Here is a 19,944-nt window from a genome sequence, read left to right on the forward strand (position 1 = left end):
TGAATTACTTGAATCTGTTGTACAAGTTTATTTCTCAAAGACCAAGGAGTTTATTATAACTCAAAGTATGTTAATGATATTTCTTAAAATTGGCTGTTTATGCATTGGTACCCATTTTCTTATCTAAACATACTCATTTGGCATTATGGTACACTTTTGTCAGGTTAAGTTTTTCAGCCCTGTTTCTGTTAAAATGTTCTGTTATTCTTCAAAAAATATGCTACCCATTCCCCACATATGAAGTTAACCTTCTAAGCAGTAGTTTCTGTGTGCATATATTATCTTTTCAGTCATCATTGATTAATCACTGAGAGTTATATTCAGTATGTGGTACAGTAATGGATCTTTGTGGTTTCTGTGGAGTCCAGCATTTGGGCTATAATAGGGAAGGTACAATTGCTCCAGCTTCTGTTTTTAAGGCTTTTCTTTTATACAACCTGTGATGGAAATCCTGCAGAATCTCACTTTGGATGAAGTCAGTGCACGCTCAGGACTTAGTGACTGTACTGCATTGTGGGTGTTCTCTCCACACCACACATCCCTGCTGTCAGCTGCTCTGGGACTTGGTGAGTGCTGCTCACCTGGAAACTGGCCAGGCAGTGACTTCCAGGCAGTTGAGTCCTCAGAACCCAAGTGCAACTCGTGTCAGGAGTGAGTTGTGAGGCTTATCAAAGCAGATGAATGAGTTACACTTGGCAGGACATGCAGCAAATGCCTTTTTAGAAATCCAGGCTGGCTGAGAAAGGAGGTGAGTTACTGAAAGGTGGCATAATTTGGATAATGGAGATTTAGCCTTCAGGCTTGTGCATTTTAAGATCCACGTGACTGGTTGAAGTACCAAAAGGAAGTACTTTTGTGTAAAGTATGTAGTGACATGGAAAAAGAATATGAAGCAGGGAGCACAGGTCACTTTCCTTCTGCTGCATCAAGATGTCAGATCCAATAAAAGGATTTTAACATTCCGCTCTAAAAGCTCCTTTAAAAGAAACCAAGACTGGAATTTTTCTGGTGAAAAAGAATTTTATTGAATGTGTGCTTATTTTTAAGCATTCAGAAATCTGATTTAAGCTTTATAAGACCTCTTGTACAACTATTGGAAATGAAGCAGAGGTAAATTCTGAGTCTTCTTCGAAGGATAGGAGTGGGAAGAACTGCGTTATATTGATCTGTGTTTTTACAGCGCTTAAGAGGTGTACATCTTGTGGCTGATATTTTGTGTCAAAAATATCATTGCATTAGAGGTGAAAGTATCTGATAATGTACTGTAAAAATTGACAAGTTAATGAAAAATAACCCCTTTTGGTACTAAGACAAATGGTTTCACAGTTGTGAAAAAAGCTTCTTTCCTAAGGCTAATTAGCCCGTCTTTATTTTAAGCAGACTTTTCTTTCTTGGCACAGTTTTGGGACTGTGCACAAATGTTCTTGCCTGAAGAAGATTGTCACTTGGATGCTGTTAAAGCTGTCAGGGGAGGCTGAGGAGCAGAGGTAGATCTCTGGCCTGCTTTTATTGTGCTTAAAGATCCCCGGGGCAGCCACTGGGTGTCTGTCTGGGTCTTGTGTAGCAGACATTCTCCATGGGAATGCTGCTGGGATGGCAGTGATGGACATTGTTCCTCCAGTGCCCTTTCCTCCCTGGAAAGCACAGCAGCCTTCCTGATTCATTTTCTCCTTCCTCTTGACCTCTTGCATCCTGTTCATCTGTTTTGCTCGCAAACAGCCGTAGGATGACATAAGCTTTTGAACCTCTCTGTAAGGATGAGAAGGGGATTTTTTCCATGTTACACATCCTCTGATGTGTCAGCTCAAATGAGATGATGTGCAGGTTGCCGCTGAATTTATCAAAGACTATGCAACTTCTCAGTACCTGAATTTGATTTGCCTGCTTTTACCTTTTAGTTTGTTTATAAAATTTCTTTTTCCTTGATGTGTCCAAACTCTTTCAAATGAATACATGTTCTGACTTTTTGTATCTACTTAGTTATTTCCTTCTTTTATTCTCTATATCCCCTGTACCATGTGTATTATTACTGGTATCTTGACATAAAAGCATGTAGAATATTTCTCATCTAAAAGAAAGGATAACTCTATTATGGAAGTGTGAAGTCAGTCCTTATGGATGAAGGGGCTTTATCTGGATGCAGGAGTGAAACAAAGTAGTAAGAAAAGCAGCCTGCATTGAGAATTCCTCAGAGTGATATGAGTTTGTCTTTTCCAAATGCATGCTCTTTCTGCTATTTTTTATTTCTTCAGCTTGCTATTAGAGCATTTGCATACATTATTAGGCAATAGATTAAAAAGAACAGTTTGTGCTTGTAAAGTCTCATTACAGTAGCAGCTGGAAGGTATAAAACCAGGGATCCTCTTATTATAGATGCTGTACATGTGATAGTCCTGATGCTGCAGTTATTTTGGTGTGGGAACTTCAAAGCACAGGTAGTTTTGCTGGAAAGTTGGAGGGGATTTTTACATTCTGCAATACCTTTGTGAACTGGGTTTAGGGATAAAAAACCAGTCCTTGTAATTGATTAGCATTTGATCCAGTGAAATAATTTTGAGTTTCTTTCTTTGAAAAGACAATGAGTGGAGAGAATTTTCTATTGTTGCTTAATTAACTAAAAAAAAAGCCCTAATAAAAGTACATCCTAACAAGTTAATACATATGTCAGCAACTTGTTTCACTTGTATAATTTTACAAATTATTTCTAAAATTTCTCTTTCAGGTAGAAAATGATCACCTTTCTATGTTTAAGCCTTTAATTGTCACATCTGTGACCTGTGTCTTTGAGTCTGCTCTCATGTGTCTGAGAGACACGTGAGCAAAACTACGTTAACAGCTTAATTTTAAATAAAGAGAACTAAAATTAGAGTTGAATTACTTGTCAGCAGTTGTTAGGAAGTGATACACCAGACTCCCTTCTCTTGGGAAGGAGACAACCTTGTGCTCTCACAGTTGTCTGAGAAGACAGTAGCCATCATTGTTCAGCTCTGATATTAGGAAAGCTGAGACTTAAAAAGTCCCATAAAGCACTTTAAAGTATGACTGCCCCTTAGAGGAAATTTGATGTGTAGTGCAGTTGCAGTGATTATGTGCTTGTGTTTGCTGGTGTTGTTAAAAATGAAGCCCAGTTTTTGTGATTCGTGTAAGTAAAATCCTTGACTTCACGTACTAGACTGAGAAATTGTGAACTATGAAAGCATAGAATTGCATTAAATGTTTTCTGTAGCCCATGGCAGAATGGTATTTCTGTGCTGCTAGAAAAAGAAAGAGGAGAAGAGCCCCTGTGTTGTAGCAGTTTTTTTGCTGTCTCTGGAATAACTTGATGTGGGTGAATTTTACTGGGTGTTTTTTGGTGGTGTTGTTTTGGTTTTTTTTTTTTTCTTTTTTTTTTTTGTGTTTTGGTTTTTTTGGTTTTTTTTTTAGGGGCGGGGTTTTAAGCATGGGCATTGTTCTTCATTTCAAATAACTTGACTTCTATTAGTATGTCAGTTTCTGAAGTCCTTGCAATTGTTACTGCTAACTTTCCTTGCCTTTTAAGCTGCTTGTAAGTTCCTGAATAAGCAAGGAACTTGCAAACTGAACTTGCAACACAGGGCCTTTCTGCTAGCATGGGATCTGACTGGAGTTATTCTTCTTTCAACTCACTGATGAAAACTTACATGAATTGCTTCATTTTTGAACAGGATTCTGCAGACAGAAATACAGGATTTTTTAACATTAGTGTTCACTTCTTTGGTGAAGTTGTATTGTTCTTTAGAGGCATTTGCTCACTGCCAAGTATTTCTCTCTTCATCAGGTACGACTGGTAAAGCATCATCTCCGCCACCTGTGGTAGACACGAGACAAATGAGTGAGAAGCTGGAGACGATTTTATATCAGCTCCGTCAGGTGACTCGAGAGAGGGATGAGCTGCGCAAGCAACTTGCACTTTCATCTCCTGGCTCAACGTTCGATGACTGCAGGTAAACAGGAAGGAAATGTAGCTTTTTTACTTAGTCTTTAGTAGTGTTTCCAAGCACCTTGACACCTCCTTGTCTGGAAGGCATTAAGGAGCTTGCCATGTGTACATGTTGCTTATAACCTGCTTGCATCCTGGTGTGGTGGCTACATCCATGTTTCAGAGCTTCCAGTTTAGTGCCTATCCCACTTTGTCCAGCAATTGTTCGGGAGAAAGTTTCATCTCTATATTGAGAACAGAAAGCAAAGAAGTTGCTTAGGTTTCATGGGCTTTGTTGTAGGAAGAGAAATAAGACAGTGGATGAAGTATTTGGTGTTTTGAAAACAAGGGAGAAGAAAGGGAAATAGCTCAGAATACTTGGCTGGAGAACAGAAATGAGGAAAGGAAAAAATTTCAGCTATTCCTATGCTTCTGCAAAGAGAGAGGTTTGGATTTCTGCTGAGTGGAGTAAGTGTTTTGTAGAAGATCAGCTTTCTGGTTTACATACATTGGGGAACTTGTAGCAGAAATATGTTGAGAATAAGGAATTCTCCTCCACTGAACATGCTTTTTAAGTCATTTAATAGCCAGCAGGCTTGTCAAACTCATTCTGATTTGGGGGCTGACATGTTATGAGGAAGACAGTAGTCCAAGTATGAGTTAATTATAAATAAGGATTTTATTGGGTAGGCAATAGAATTAGTTCATTTTGAAGGGTTAAAGATCTGCTAATGTTTAAATGTGTCTGGATACACTGAGCACTTTTTGCCTCTGTATGTACAGAACTGTGGAAAATTGTGTGTCACTGAATCTGAAATAAGAGCAAAGAACAGATTTTCTGGAAGGTGTTGCCATCATGTGTAACTTTTTTGAGCTTTAATGTTGTTGTTGTTTGTTACTTTATTAGCTGTGTTTGTATGAGGTCAGGTGGTTAATTAAATTTTTTGTCTGTACGAGAAGGTTAAGATTTGAACCAGTGAACTGGCACTGGGAGAATCTGGAGGTTTTGTAAACTCAGTAGCTTCTCATCTTAATGCCCCCTTCCTCCCTCCTTGAGTTCTGAGGGCTCCTTTAAGAGCATCATGTTCTCTGTAACCATTTCAAAGCATTGCGGGGATGGGAAAGGAAAAGATTGTCTAATTTCAACATCTTCTGCTCAGCTTCCAGTTAGTTAAATAGAAGGATTTCTTCTTTGAAGTTATTAGAGCTTAGGCATAGAGGATTTTATAGTTTGCAATAATCTTTGCATAATCCTGGATGCTATTAATAAAGTTCTGATGGCTGTCCTCTAGCCTGCCCTAGTTATTTCTTTCTCAAATCAATCCTTTGCTTTCAGTGTAGGATTTGTATGTTGTATAAAACATGAATGTTTACAGCTTCCAGAACAACCCATCAAAGTAAACCTTGTATTTGGGCAGTCCCTGGACAGTAAGTATTAGATGGAGAATGCTGGCTTCCAAACAATCAAATATTTGAAGAGTGGGAAATGAATGAAGATTATTATTGACATTCTTTTCCTTCAGTGTAAAAGCAGCTACTGCTCCCATCTGCATACACATTTATGTTTTTTGAAATTTTACTGGTATTTGTTTTACTTCTTGAATTCTTTCCTCCTGTAAAACTAATCTTCATCCCTCTAGGAGTCAAAGCCCAGACTTGGTAAACTGTTAATACTGAAGTGTGAAAGCTGAGAGATGATGATGTGGGTGGTGACTTTTACTACCCTGGCTTTATTTTCCTGGCTGTGTGTGCTGCTGTAACTATGGCTGTACCAAACACAGGTGGTGCAGAGGCAGACCTTGGCACGTCACCTTGGATGCTTCACAATACGTTACAGCACATTTGCAGTCTGGACTCTCCTGGATGAGGAGGTTGCAAAACAGAGAGCTGTTTTCCAAAGCAAATGTTGACTAAGTCTAGAGCAGTGGCAGAGGAGGCACAGCAGTGGATTGTGATGTGCTGAATCAGATCAGCATGTGCCATCCTGCTGGACCGGAGTAGGATTGCTCATGCTGTGCCTGTGGCTTGACAGTGACTGTATGTGTGCATGTGTGCTGGAGATTAGGTGATTTGACCAAGTAATTTAGCATGCTCAAGTTGCACTTTATAGACTTAAACCTGCTGTTACTACTCGCATAATAGTAACAGCAGAAGAGAACCACAACACAAACTCCCTGAAAATTGTCTTTCATAAGAGACTGTTTTGTCTGTAATCTATAATTGTTGCAATTACAATAGAAGGTGTTAGGTAGAATTGCCCACAAAATTGGGCCTGTGGTTGGCATTAGCTTTTATGTGAGCATCAGGTATATGTAAATGTCAGTTTTGTTGTGGCCTTATTTTATGGCCAGGGTAATTCCACTATAGCATGAAGGATTTTTGAAGTTCTTGTACAAATATCAGCAAAAACAGTTTGGCCTTTGACACTAGCATTTAAATTTTGTATAACTTCCAAAGTTATACTTCACAAAGTGATACTTCTCCTTTATTGAAATTGTAACTCCTAATATTTTCTGGGGCATTTTGTCATACAGTTCTGGTGTTCTTGCTTAAAAAACAGTCAGCCACTACATGCAGTTGAATGGACTGTTGTCTTGCAACAGTTTTGATTTTTGACTTGTGCCCAATATTCCTTCTTCACTTATTTCTCTTTTCCTTGCTGAGACAAAAAGCTTTGGAACAGCTGTGTGGAACATATGGTCTAGGATATCCATGTGGTTTTTATTTCATCTATATGAGGTAGAATGCAGAATGTTGTTGGTGGCATTGTCGGTCCTTCCTCCCTGTGTAGGTTGGCTAACTTGTGTAGTTACCTACATGGTCTCCATATGTTTATAGGTGGTTTGTTGGGTTTTGTAATCTTGGTTTGGGTGTTGGTTGATTGATTTTAGTTGTGGGGTTTTGTTTGGTTGGTTGTTTTGTTTTTTTTAATAATGTCAGTGTTACTTCAGCAACATATGCAACGCATGATGGATTTTAGACTTGTAGAAAAAGTTTCACCATAGTTTTCGGACTGGCCTAATAATTTAATATGAACATCTGTTAATAGGTCTCAGTAAGCTTAATGTCACAGCTGAGAGTTCAACTGCACTCCAATTAATCCTGTCATTTAAGACTGTGGTAGACAGATGGATCTACTTTCAATAATTTCACCCTGAGGTCTAATTTAAATCAATAACTTGGGTTTTAGTGATTCTGTCAAGCGTGTAAACATTTCAAATCAAGTTTAACTTGTGCTAACTACGTCTGTATTTTAAAAGAATAACACTTCACTAATTGCAGTGATATCTGTAATACTGTGTGAGTAATATACACTGCTTTCGATACCCCTCAAGCATGAGTTCAAAAATACCATAAAAGACACCCCTGTGGATAAGACTTGAACTTTATGTGATTTTGGATTTAAATTTTTGGTATAGTTTATTAACTGAGGAAGGAGTTTTTGTTTTTCCCTAGAAGCACCTCTCTAGAGAAAGGAGAAAAGGAGGAATTACAAATGAAGGCCTCACTATTCAACAACCCATATGCAACTGAGTTGCCAAAAAGTACTTTATATCATACACACACCCCCAGAAAATCTGTGAACCAGATGTGGCTGGCATTTCTTTAAGTTTTGGTATTTTATTATTATTATTTTTCTAAAACTGTTACCACTTCAGTAGTGCAAAACCATTTTCATTTTGATTCAATTGCCAGCTGCATTTCAGTTCCAGAATCCATGTTGCTGTTTTTTGCATGAAGCAAAGAAAGTTCTGATTGCTTTTCAGGCTGTGCTTACAGAGAAGCCATTTGGAGGAGCTTAAGGTTTGAGGGAGGAAGAGTGATCTGTGCACCAATGGAGGAAATCTGATATGAGAACAAGCAGAGCTGAATTAGAAAGCAATTGTTTTCTTTTGAAGGCATTCGTTTCCTCATTGCCTGTGGGGTTATAAGAGACTCAGGAGATGATACAGGGACAGATGTCAGAAGCTTCATTTTAAAACTAGAAAATTCAATGGTGCAAAAAATCCTGTGTCTGTACAGAGGAGGAGCAGTTCAATTCAGAGTCTCTTAGAAGTTTAGTGCTACAAAGCAAGAAGATATAATCCTGCTAATTTACTTTCTAGCATGATAAACAAATCTAATTAATTCTAATCTACAAAAAAAGGTATCATGTGGAAGTACCGTACATTCTAGACATTATCTATGCTGTCAATTGCTTGATCATGTAGCTTATTTTAGAAAATTGCTCTCCTAATCATCCAAAAGAAATTTGAGTAAAAAAATTTATTTTGATGGATTTTGGCTTTTATTTTATTCTGTTTACTGAAAAATGCTTGTTGGAGATTATATTGTGTTGGAGATTTCGTAAAACCCAGATTTTGTTCAAATAATTATCGTACAGAAACGTGAGGTAGACTCTGACATGTTTTTCCATTATTTATAGTAGCTTAAATTAATATGATAGCACACAAACAGGTGTGTAATTCACCACAATGACTTGGTCAAACAGGTCAAACTCTGCCAGCACAGATGTGTGAGTTGGATATTCCATTGGAAGTCTTTCTCTCAAGTCTTAACTGTCCTTCCTAGGGAATTAAAGACAAGGTCCTCTAGATACTGCCTTTGAGAAGCTTTGTTAAGCCCAGGTCTCCATTCACACCCAGCTGACTTTGGCAGCTTCTTCCATCCCTGCCCTCGCTGCAGGTCTGGGCTTTATCTCTGCCAGCTGAACGTGGTGGCCCAGGAAAGCCAAGTGTGCTGTGATGGACTTGTTCTTTTATCAGCGGAAGTTCTGTTCTGTGCTAGTGTTGCTGCTCAGAAGAGAGGGACATGCAGGTTCGGTATTTTTGGCCCTGTTAGTGATAATTAGACAGCATCATCCCATTATGAGAATCCCATTATGAGATGTATATACATCGAAATATAAAATTAATACAAGTTCAAGTCAGTGACTTTTTGTTAGTGGCTGCATCTTAAAGGGAACTGGTCAGTATTTAAATTAATGCATATTATAACCTAAGTATCAACAGTTGTGTGATAGCATTTTTTAATTGGATAATAATTTCCCAGGCTTTCCATTCACTTTAGTGCCTGATGTTTGACCCCGTATTCTTTTTCTGTTCTAGGCCTAGTCCAAAACCAAATCACGATTATGAAAGGCTGAAGATTCAGTGTATGAAGGCCATGTCAGACCTACAGTCTCTGCAGAACCAGCACACCAAGACACTGAAAAGGTGTGAAGAAGCAGCAAAAGAGGCAGATTTTTATCAGTAAGTATTAGTAAAGCTGTGCAAGGTAAGAGTTTACCACTCTGTTCTATCAAATAGTATTAGAACGTGTTAATAATTTAATTTTTTAATGCTGTTTTTCCACTTAAATTGCAAGATGGATAAATCCATCAGATAAAACATTTCTGGCCCATTTGAAATGATCAAGTATGAACTGCATCTTTGACTTCTAGGAGTTTGAGATAGAAGTCCCCAATGTGTTCCTAGGCTCAAAAAAGAAAGCCTGATTACTGATTTGAAGTTGCAGTCTAACAGTTTTACTGTCAGGCTAGAGAGCAGAATATAATCCAAGAGAATGGAATTTCTTACTCTCTTTTAATAGGTTGCAATAGCTGTTGTGATGAGCTGTGTAAGTTCTAACAGGTTTAATTCAGCTGTTATTTTCTCCTGGAGTAGTTGCTAAAACCCTGTGTTCTTTTTAAAAAAAAGTTTGCTTTCTAAAAACTTTATCATTTGCACTGAAATCTGAATGACAGCAGTTTAGTAACCTGCGTGTAAAGATTACATATGCTTAATTGTGGGAATATAATTTGTGAAAATGCCTTTTTTTTCAACAGGGTGTTCTAATTTTAAAGAAACTTTTTTAATGATTTGGTCGTTCTGTTCAGGGAACGTTGGTATTTCACTTCATAAGGAAGAAATGCAACATATCTTGGAACACAAATTTTGATATATAAATACCTATTTAAATATTTACCAGCAAGTATGAGAATTTAAGTAGAATCATTCTGTTTCAACAGTAGAAATACTTGTCAGTATCCTAAACTTAATTTTTGATCTGTAGTAGTAAAATACATTCAATTGATTTACCTGCTCTTTTTCGGCATTGGTTTAGTCTAATTTTAGGCTTCTAGCTTGAATTTTAATCTGAATGATAGCCTTCTCATCTGGCTCTCAGTTGTTTAAGTGAGTGTATTTCTTTCAATATTATAGCTGGCATAATGAACTTTGGAGGAAATTTTTATTTTGAGTGTAGTTGAAACATACATAGTGTGGTTTTCTTGGTTGTGGAGTTTTTTTGATAGTTTGATAGATTTTTTTGTTTTTAAAATAGTAGCACACAAGATTTTTGTCATTTTCATCTGTGTTTTCTTTAGCTTGTGCTCAGCTGAGGACCTCCAGACAAAGTGCAAATGATTATTGGAGTAATGGCTATTATCTCAATAATCATCATATTATACTATTTGTATTTGTCTGCCTGCTTTTAATGGCTGTGAAGTGGCATTGACAGGTGACAAAAACCCATCATCTCTTCTGATGAGTTTTAAGGGTGCTGTGTGTGTCTTTGTATTTTCACACTTAAGCCCCTGTTTGTTTCAGGTTTTGTTTTTTTTCCTGGTGCTTGGAATACACAAATGTGCAGAATTGAGTTAGTTTGACCTGCTTTCTTGGTAGGAAACTCATGCTTGAAATAAATTACTCCAGGACTTTGTCCTTGGAAGTTGGCCTCTAAGAGCGTTTTTTGTGTGCCATGACAGCACGTTGCACAGTCGGCTGCTGAGCGACCAGTCCCAGCTGAAGGAGGACATGGATACTCTGAAGAGGAAGAACACACAGCTGGTGAGGGAGCACAACCACCTGCAGCAGTCCTGTGAGGAGATGAAGAGGCTCCACGATGAGGATCAGAAGGAGATAACGGACCTGCGCAGCCAGCAGCAGCAGGTGAGCCACGGCCTGGAGTGTGTGTGCTGGAGGAGATCCTGGCTACTTCCCTTTCACAGAGAAATGGGAATGTGCAGCATTGATGCCTTGAGTGTCTTACTGGGTCCCAAACAGCCTCCTTGCCTTGTACAGTATTAGGGGAGACAATGACATCTTGACTACTAATTGATTTTCTTTGTCTAGTTGGAAAAAAAAGAATAAGGAGTATTTAAATGGAGAGATGAAAAAGTGTACATGAAGATGGTATTAGCATGATATATTTTTAAATGGGTAGAAAGGCATCAGAAATCTAACTTCAAGTTGCAAAGTGTTTAAAAAGATTACTGTTTTCCAAAGGTATTTTTATGGGACAGGGTTTACTTTAAACTTGCGTGCAATGTTTATTGTTGATTTTTTGGGAAGAACCACAAAAGGTTGATTTGTGTTTTTGAACTTCAAACAAAAAGAGACAAAATTTTCAGGACTGGAGGAGTTGAACATTTCAGAACTTTGTATCAAAGGCTGTCTCCAGGTCAGCGTTGTTCACATATTCTGAAAATTTAAAAAAGAGTAATGCTAAGGAGCAACTGGTTGTATCAGGTCCGCTGTTCACCTATGGAAAAAGTCTGTTCATTTAGTTAGAATTGTTACAGCAGCATGTGGAATGGTTAAACAGAGTGTCTGGGTTCACTGTGTGTAGGCTGATTCACAGGGCAAACTTGCAAGTCAAACATTAGGCTTCAGAAGCAAAATCTATGCAAGCCAAAATAATTATTTGCTAGGGCAGGAGGGGCAAAGGTCAAAGCAAGCTGGATTTGCTGAATGGTACTTTAGGAGGTGCTTGAAGATAGTGCAAGGAGGAGTGAAGCTTGATTCTTCCTTGTTATCCATTTTCCTAACACTGTCTTGTGAGTTCTGTGTGAACTGTGAAACTGTTTAGTGGCTCAGTTCAGAAGACAGCAGCAATGATTTACTGTGTTGGCCTGGGCAAATAGCTTAATTGGTCTGTGCCTCAATTTCCCAGTCTGCAAAGCAGGGATGCAAAACCTCTGAGAGAAGGCTATTCTATTTTGCCATTCTGTCCTGAAGCTTGGAATTATCTGGAAGCACAGAAGGAGGCTTGATGTATCATTGTCAGGATTGATTTAAAGAAATCCAGTCTTATGTCAACATCATGATTAAACCTTTAAAGAAAATGATGTATGCGGCTCTTAGTGGGAAAATCGTCTAACTCCATTTCTCAGCTTGTCAGAGTGATTCATGGTGTTTTGAAGGGGTGCCAAAAGTCTTATCTTGTCCCTGTAATTTCACATATGAATTAGTCTAACTCTCTGTTGATCCCTCTGACATGTTGTTTCGTTGTCAGGCCATAACAAAATACATCTTGGTGGCCTCAGAGAGCAAAAGCTTTTGATCAAATTACTCTTTGTGTGGGATTGTCATGGATTTGCTGTGTAGCAGCTGACCAGCTTAAGTTTCTGCTGCTCACATATGGAGTTTCATGTTGCCATGGCTGTGTTCCTTGAGCCAGCTGGGACTATTTACTTTCTTTCACTGGGATTCTGAATGGGAGATGTTTATTGCTCTGGTGCGTCCCTTTTCCTTTGGCAGGTCTGTGTTAGCAAGTTTATGCTGAATTCAATCAAATTTCTTGTGTATTAATTCTTCTTTAATTATTTAGTGTGTTTTCAACAAAAATGCATTCCATATATGCTCTAGACAGTGAGAAGTGGTTTGTTTGAATTCCTAAATAATTTGTTCTCAAAGTTGTTCTTGAACTCATTTGGGAAGTAGTCTTCAGGAAAATGGCTTTCTTGAGTAGCTTTAAATCTATGTATTTGCATTTTACATATGCCTACAGTTTTCCATGTGTTCAGCTTATCTGAAATGGTTCACTGAAGCATGCTGGCTAATCATGTGTCCAGCTCTGTGCATGTTGTGCTGCAGAATCCATTGAGGATTTGGAAGTGTGTGGAAATAGCCTAAGTACAGTCTTGTTCCAGGGCCACTTTTGTATATCCTGGTTAGTTAAAGGAGACCAGTGCCAGGCTGCAGAAATTTTGTCTCTGTTCTGTTATCTTGCCTGTGTAGCAAAGTGGTTTATTAACAGTGACAGTTGTTAGCCTTTACCTCTGGGCAGTGAAGAGTGGGCAGCCTCTTGCTCTCCCCTTCCCTTCTGGTCTGCAGGCATCCAGGTTCCTCCTTGTTCAGGAACTGGTCCTTACTCAAATGTAAGACACAAAAGATGAGGACCCAGTTTGTGCAGGATAGCTGCTGTGTGTTTGGTTTCAAATTTTTGCAGTGCTCATATTTTCTTCGCTCTTCTTTCTAGTTCTTTAATACTACTACTTTTTTTTTTTTTTTTTTTTTTCCAGATAGGGACATATCTCTGCAGGAATTATTATATAATTCCTGGTACCTCTCTATATAGAGCATTCCTGTTTCTTCCCACTGCTCCATCAAGGCCAGATTTCAATATAAAAGACAAAACCAGGAAAAAAGGAACATAGAACAAAAAGAAAAAACAGACTTCCTGCTTTATTTCAGGCATATTTTTTGCCTTTTGAGGATGAACAAGGACTAGATTTGCTGACACTCATTAGGAGTTTGTTATGTTGTTGCTGGTCATGTATCATCAGTGTTGCAATTTACAGCAAGATTCCTATGTTGATGTAAATTAATCAGGTCAGGCTTTATTCATGTTTAAATGGATTTTTCTCTTCCTGTTCATCTTTTATGTATGCTTTTTGAAACACAAACCTCTGTGGAAAGTTCTCAGATGAAATATTGTATGAATATTAATATAATATGCCCGAATGTATAACATATTTTGGGTAGATTTTATTTTCATTATGCTTTTAATTATTTAATTCATTCAAAGGGTACAGGCAACCTACCAATGAATGCCACCTCGTGGGCATCTCCTAAATTACCACTATTATCTTGGTGATCAAGTAGTGATTACCACTTGTTAAAAGTACAAGTATTTCAAAAACATGGGTTTAATAGGTCTTAATAACAATTGCCATAAGAGAGTGATTTTCATGTACTTGTGCCCTATTGATAAAGCAGACTTCTAACTCAACAGGAAGCAGATGTAACAATGCTTAGAGTAACAGTGGCACTTTAAGGAAAGACTGAACTTTTGTCATTAAAAAGAATGATTACTAAAATCGGTCTATATATTTTTGTTCTAATTTTGTTTCTTATGTCTATTTTAAATCAAATTTCTTGAACTGATTAACAGTAAAGGTTATTGATAAGAGGTTCTGGCATTTTTTAAGGTCATGAAGCAAAATGGATCATCAGAGATACTAAATAAACTTTACGACACAGCCATGGACAAGCTGGAGGGAGTGAAGAAGGACTACGATGCCCTGCGGAAACGGTACAACGAGAAGATCGCGAGCCACAACACAGATCTGAGCCGCCTGGAGCAGGCTGAGGAGGAGAACAGGCGTCTGCAGAAACAGATTGACATGCTTATGAAGCAAAGGGACACAGCAATTCATTTCCAGCAGCAATATTCATCCTCTCTTAGGAGGTATAACTGAGTTTTCATTGCCTTTGACTTATCAGTGCTAATGTAGCCTCTTACTTCTGTTGTGCTAGAATCACAAATACCTTTCTAATCTTTTTTCTAAAGTCTTGCTGTGATGAGTAAGCATGTGTATTTATATAAAATTTTCTGGAAGGTTCTAGAATGTGTGATGGGGATGTTAATTGGGAGAAATGGTGCATTTTCTTAAGAAAAGAGTTTCCCATTTATGGTTTTGGAATTGTATGAGGAATTTTAACCATTGTTTAGCTTGTGTGAGAAAGGGATACTCTACTTTTCAGCCTATGTTTATTTTTGGTTGTAGATACAGAAGTCAAATATAACCAGAATTTTGTGAAACCTCAGACTTTGTTCCAAACAAATTCTTCAACTCATGGCAAGCCTGTAGATATATCTCCTTACTTAAATAATAAAAGCAAATAAGTAAGGGAATATAATTTCTAAAGGTATTTTGCAAATGAAGGTCTCAAGCCCAAGTTAACTTTCATGGTATTAGAGTTGCAGACTGTGGGGGACTGTGGGACAGGGCTTTGGGGAGGCAGCAGAGTTCTCTGGCTGCAGGTGTTTGGGAGTCTTGCTTCACTGCAGAGGTGCTGCTACAAGCAGCATATGTGTTAAAATAGAAGGGGACAGACACTCCTAGCACACTTAACCCCTCTCTGCTCCTTGGTACCAAGCCTACACAGTTAACCATATGGGGTAGGAAGGATCAGCACACCCGAGAACTGCAGAGAGCATCCATGGATATGTTAAGGATGTTTTCATTGTCTGTTAGGGTTCATACAGAACTACCACAGACCAAAGTCAAAAATGGTTTCAGAGCAGTGGTTATTTTGCAGCACAGAGAATACATTTTCTAACAAGTCCTCTCTGGTTGTGTTTTACCCATGGATACATGTGGTTACCCGGCCAAATCCTTAAGGTATGAAATGAGTAACAAGTGTCTTACTAGTGTTTCCACTTGTTTTCAGGTTTGAATCAGTACAGCAGGAACTAAGCAGTGCCACAGCACAGAACAAAGAGTTACAGAGGGAGATGGAGCGATTACAGTCAGAGGTGACAAGGTTCAAAACAATGCAGCTGAAAGCAACCAAGGATGCAGAAAAATACAAGGAAGAAAGGGATTCAGTTTTCAATGAGTACCGCCTCATAATGAGTGAGAGAGATCAAGTAATCAAAGAGGTGGATAAGCTTCAAACAGAACTGGAGCTCGCCGAGTCCAAGCTGAAGAACACTTCTTCTGAGAAGCGAGTGGCCAGTGAAGAGATGGAAGCTTTAAGACAGGTACTAAGCTATTGTTTTAGAGGGGAAGGGAAATGAGTGTATGTTGTTGATGCTGGAATCAGGAATGTAGAACTGATTAATGGAAAATAGGAATCCACTGCAAAGAGGAAATTGTGTTATGAAGTTTTCCTATGCCAGTCCTTTTTACTGTCAATTTCCATGTTTTAACAGGGTACCTGCCAGTTGAAATTTGCTATACACTTAATTCTGTCCTGCATATTATAAATCCTTTTGTTTGCTGTGTTAGTCTTTCATATCTTCTTAAGTAATGCTTTCTATAATAATGTAGCTCTAAATATTCATTGTTTTAAACTTTTAACCTCTACAGGAACCACTGGATACTATCTGCTGTGACTTAAGATGGTACATGATCAAGTCATCTCAAATACTTATGCAAAGCCTGTGCTGACACGCATGTTCTTACTCATTTGCCCTTCTACTGCCTATAAGTTAAAGGGGATATTTTGAAGATTTATTTTCTTTAGAATTTAGGCATGCCTTAAAGTGTGTAAAACCAGAACTTTCCAATATGTTCTTGAAATGCTTATATCACAGCCATGTCAGAATGAACCTGTTATGATTTGCAGAACACAATTTGCTGCTCAGTTTCATTTCTGCTGACATGCATTCACTATTTGGTTCATGAATAATTCAGCATGAAATAGATACAAGCAAATATATTCCATTGCCTATAAATCTTATTTTACTCTTTTCACAGCATTACATCTGAACAAAACATTCTTACAAAAAATTAAAGGTGGAGCTTTCTTTTAAATAAATGACACAATCTTTTGAGGAACATAAGTGAAATTTGACATGTGGCATCAGAGCTTCTAAGTATGACTAAATTCTGGTTTTAAGAAGTCATATTTTCCAGCCCTGCATATTTGTTAGCTCAGTAATTCAGCTCTACAGTGAGTGAGGTTTTAATATGTTTCATACCTCTTCTACTTTCGTCAAAGCAGTTAAGCCAATCAAAATACCTATTGATTTCCGTGGGATCAGGGTAGGTTAGGAATACTCACGGAAATAGCCACAATTAGTCATTCTGTTCCAATTTGTTATATCTGTCATGTGGCACTATGAGTAATTTGCCAAAATGCCTTCAGGGTAGGGAATTAAAATTTTAAATGCATGGGTATTGACTTAAAGGGGTGTTTGAACAAGAATCAGCAAGGGCCTAGGACTGGGGAGTGTGGTGCTGGCGAGGCAGAGGCACGTGCTTTTCTTCAGTTCCAGAACTGGCCCTTCAGAAATCAGAAATAACTGCTGCTGTAATATTCTGCAAGGTGTAAAGTAGCCATAGTTCAGTTGTCTTTTTGTTCCCATTTTTCTTTCCTGTAGCTTTTCTCTCCTGTGACTCTTTTGCTTGTAAAGAAGTATGTTCTTGTGTCACATAGCACTGGATTGCTGCAGCTGTGTTCAATGCATAAGGGATTTTGTAGATCTGTTAAGGAAAATGCTTGGAATATTAAAAAAAATGTATCAATCAATGCATCGATTAACTTGAAATAGTATGCTGAAATATGTCCCCTGTAAGTGGGATTGCCCTCTCAGTGCATAGTTGTTGTGGTGCTCTCTGAAAAGACAACTTGGTGGTTTTCACTTGTGATATATGGCACCTCTGAGTCCTCTATAATGCTGTGGTCATTGATTGTTTAAAACAGCTCAGAACTCATTTACGTAATTGTAAATGTAGTTTTTTGTCTGAAACTTATGTTTTCTAGGGCATCTTTGGTGGCCTAGAGAAATTGTAAAGCAACTGAAGTGGAGAAGAGTTTGATCTTTTTAAAGCATTATATCTGAGCAGCTACTGCTGAGGTCACACAGTTAATTTCCAAGTTAGACATGTAAGCTTTTATTAGTCACACATGCCCAAACTTACTGGTTTAATAGACATCTAAAATTTACTAATTTAGTGTTTATAAATGATAGAAGAAATTTCATTATTTTTGCACTAATGGACAATTTTGGATTAAGGTCTCATGAACTCACCCAATCAAAGCCAGGGATTGGATGTTAGAGATTTCTCCCTCTCCTTTCTCCAATGCTTTTCTTTCTGTTTGACATAATCTTTTACTCTGACAAATACTTAGAATGTTATGTTTCATTTCAGTGATAGTCAGTTTTCCCCTCAGTTTAAGAGATCCGTTATATTTTGTCCTTATGTTATATTCATATGTGAGAACTTCCTTAAAACATAAAAATAATTCACAAATTCAGAATCATCTAACTCAAGCTGCTCTACTGTTATCAAACAGAATCTGTTTAAGTCAGTGCCAAATGGTACATTCCCCTGTGCTGTGTAGTTGTAATTTTGTGCAAATGTCCTAGGAAAAAGACAGAGGTGAAATTTTATCACTGACCACCAGAGACAATGGCTGCTCCTATTCAGAGGGTTTATACTAAGCATGCTGAATTGAACTGTGGTCATGTGTATTTTTTCCAAACACTTTAAAGGACTGTAAATTCTTGTTTAGTGAAGGTCTTGCTGAGAGTTTTCCCTCTGCCTTGGTGACTTTCATCTCAGCTGCTTGTGGGAAAAGACTTAATTTTATTGTTTAAGTTTTATACATGCATTTGAATGCACATTTTATACAATCTGTATAGTTAAACTGTGCAAAATGCTGATTTCAGTACTAAAACTAGTCTGCAACAACAGACAGTTCAGGGATTTTTCTCTCTCCAGAGTTACTGAGCAAGGGAAGTCTTACTGGTGTTGAATGCACTTGGGCGTTATGGAAATTGAGATTTCACCTACAGAGTGAGTCGTTAAATCAGTGCTCATCTGCTACTCTACAGCAAAAATGGCGCTCTTAATGTCTGTTAAAAGTCTGACTAGCCTTACTTAGATCCATGTCTCAAAAACAATTCTGTTAGTACAGCAAAATGCAATTGTCAACTGGGCTTTAAATATTCAGTTTTATTCTTTGCAAACTGTAGAAGTAAATAAAATGGAAATCAAGTTTATGACGTGATGTCTTTCTATCCTTAAGCACTTCAACTGTTTCTTTATTTTGCTTTCGAGATGCCAACTGTCTCTGGTGAGCTTTAAGCAATCAAAGCATCAGTAGTTTCCAGCTAGGATTTCTTTTAGCCATTGACTGAATGCTTCTAGAGACCTGAGCCATCTGAAAATGTCGTGGCATGAAATTTGATTATTTCAATGACCCCTTCTTCTAATGGGGAGTCTAATTTAAATAATTTTAGAAGGGCAGATATTATTTTAGAACTTCTGCATTTGCCTTGTCTTTTTTATTACAGTGCTGTTGAATTCCATGCTAAAGATGTACTGTTATTCCGCTTTATAGAATATTGTAATTTATCTTCAACCTTCTGTAGCATATTGCTATCTTAATGGCATATAATGTTAATGTTCCTTTAAAACACATGGAGAAGCTGTAAGATGCTTATGTAGCTAAGTTGTCTAAATTATTTCAGTCCTCTAAAACTGAAGCAGTTGTTTAAAAGTATTTGTGATATATGCTTACTATTTGACATATATAACAACTTTTTTTTTTTTTTAAACATCAAGTCTGTTTGGTTAATAACTTTTTTTCATTTAGGTTCCTGAAAGCTATCAGTGCTCCCAGATTCTTGCTTACTTTTGACAGCGCTCTCTGCTCATGTGATGGTGTGGTATTTTTAATACCACATTTAATATTCTTTGCTAGTACTTGTATGTAATGTGATCTGCCCCCATTTTTCAGAAGATTAGTGGTACACTCTCTAGGCTTTTAAGGTGTCATGATATGTATTCAATTGGAAAGATGAACTATTTCCTTCTGAACTTAACCTACTACAAACAATGGATCTTGTTTTAGGAGCTAAACTCTGCTCTAGTGGAAAGAGATCGAGCGATTTGTGAGAGGAATGAGTTACTGGAAAAGTACTGTCATGAAGTGAAGGACAAAGCTGAGGCCCAGAAGGAACTTGATCAAGCTTGCAAGGATATAGAGACGGTGAAGGAAGAAAGAGATGTTGCCAGGAAAGAGAGAACAGAAGCTATCATCCAGAGAGACCATCTGCTAAGGGAATATTATCAAGCCCGTCAGGTATTGCAAGTCTTTACTGATGCCTTTTTCTTTCTTAGCTTAGTTAGGTCAGTAACTTGCAAGACATTAAAGGTCTGGGCACATTGGGAGTATTCCCTCTTCTCCTAAGTCACTCTAAAATACAAACACATGCATGTGTGTTCTTCAAGACATACTGACAGAAATTCTTGTTTGGAAGGAATGCGGTTGTGCTTCATA

General features: G+C 37.8%; 1 protein-coding gene across 4 annotated transcripts in view; it reads left to right on the forward strand.

Annotated features, from left to right (window-relative positions):
• The window catches only part of DLG5 (discs large MAGUK scaffold protein 5), a 96,406-nt gene that overhangs the window by 41,919 nt on the left and 34,543 nt on the right, over nt 1-19,944 (forward strand). For all 4 annotated transcript variants that reach the window (XM_041404994.1, XM_041404997.1, XM_041404995.1 and 1 more), the window contains exons 3-8: nt 3,797-3,962; nt 9,046-9,189; nt 10,686-10,869; nt 14,133-14,392; nt 15,379-15,691; nt 19,516-19,746. In XM_041404994.1, the coding sequence (XP_041260928.1) occupies nt 3,797-3,962; nt 9,046-9,189; nt 10,686-10,869; nt 14,133-14,392; nt 15,379-15,691; nt 19,516-19,746 (1,298 nt within the window). The remainder of the gene's footprint in view (nt 1-3,796; nt 3,963-9,045; nt 9,190-10,685; nt 10,870-14,132; nt 14,393-15,378; nt 15,692-19,515; nt 19,747-19,944) is intronic.

This window comes from Onychostruthus taczanowskii, unplaced genomic scaffold (assembly GCF_017590055.1).
Source record: "Onychostruthus taczanowskii isolate IOZ18803 unplaced genomic scaffold, ASM1759005v1 scaffold22, whole genome shotgun sequence".
Classification (NCBI taxonomy): Eukaryota; Metazoa; Chordata; class Aves; order Passeriformes; family Passeridae; genus Onychostruthus; species Onychostruthus taczanowskii.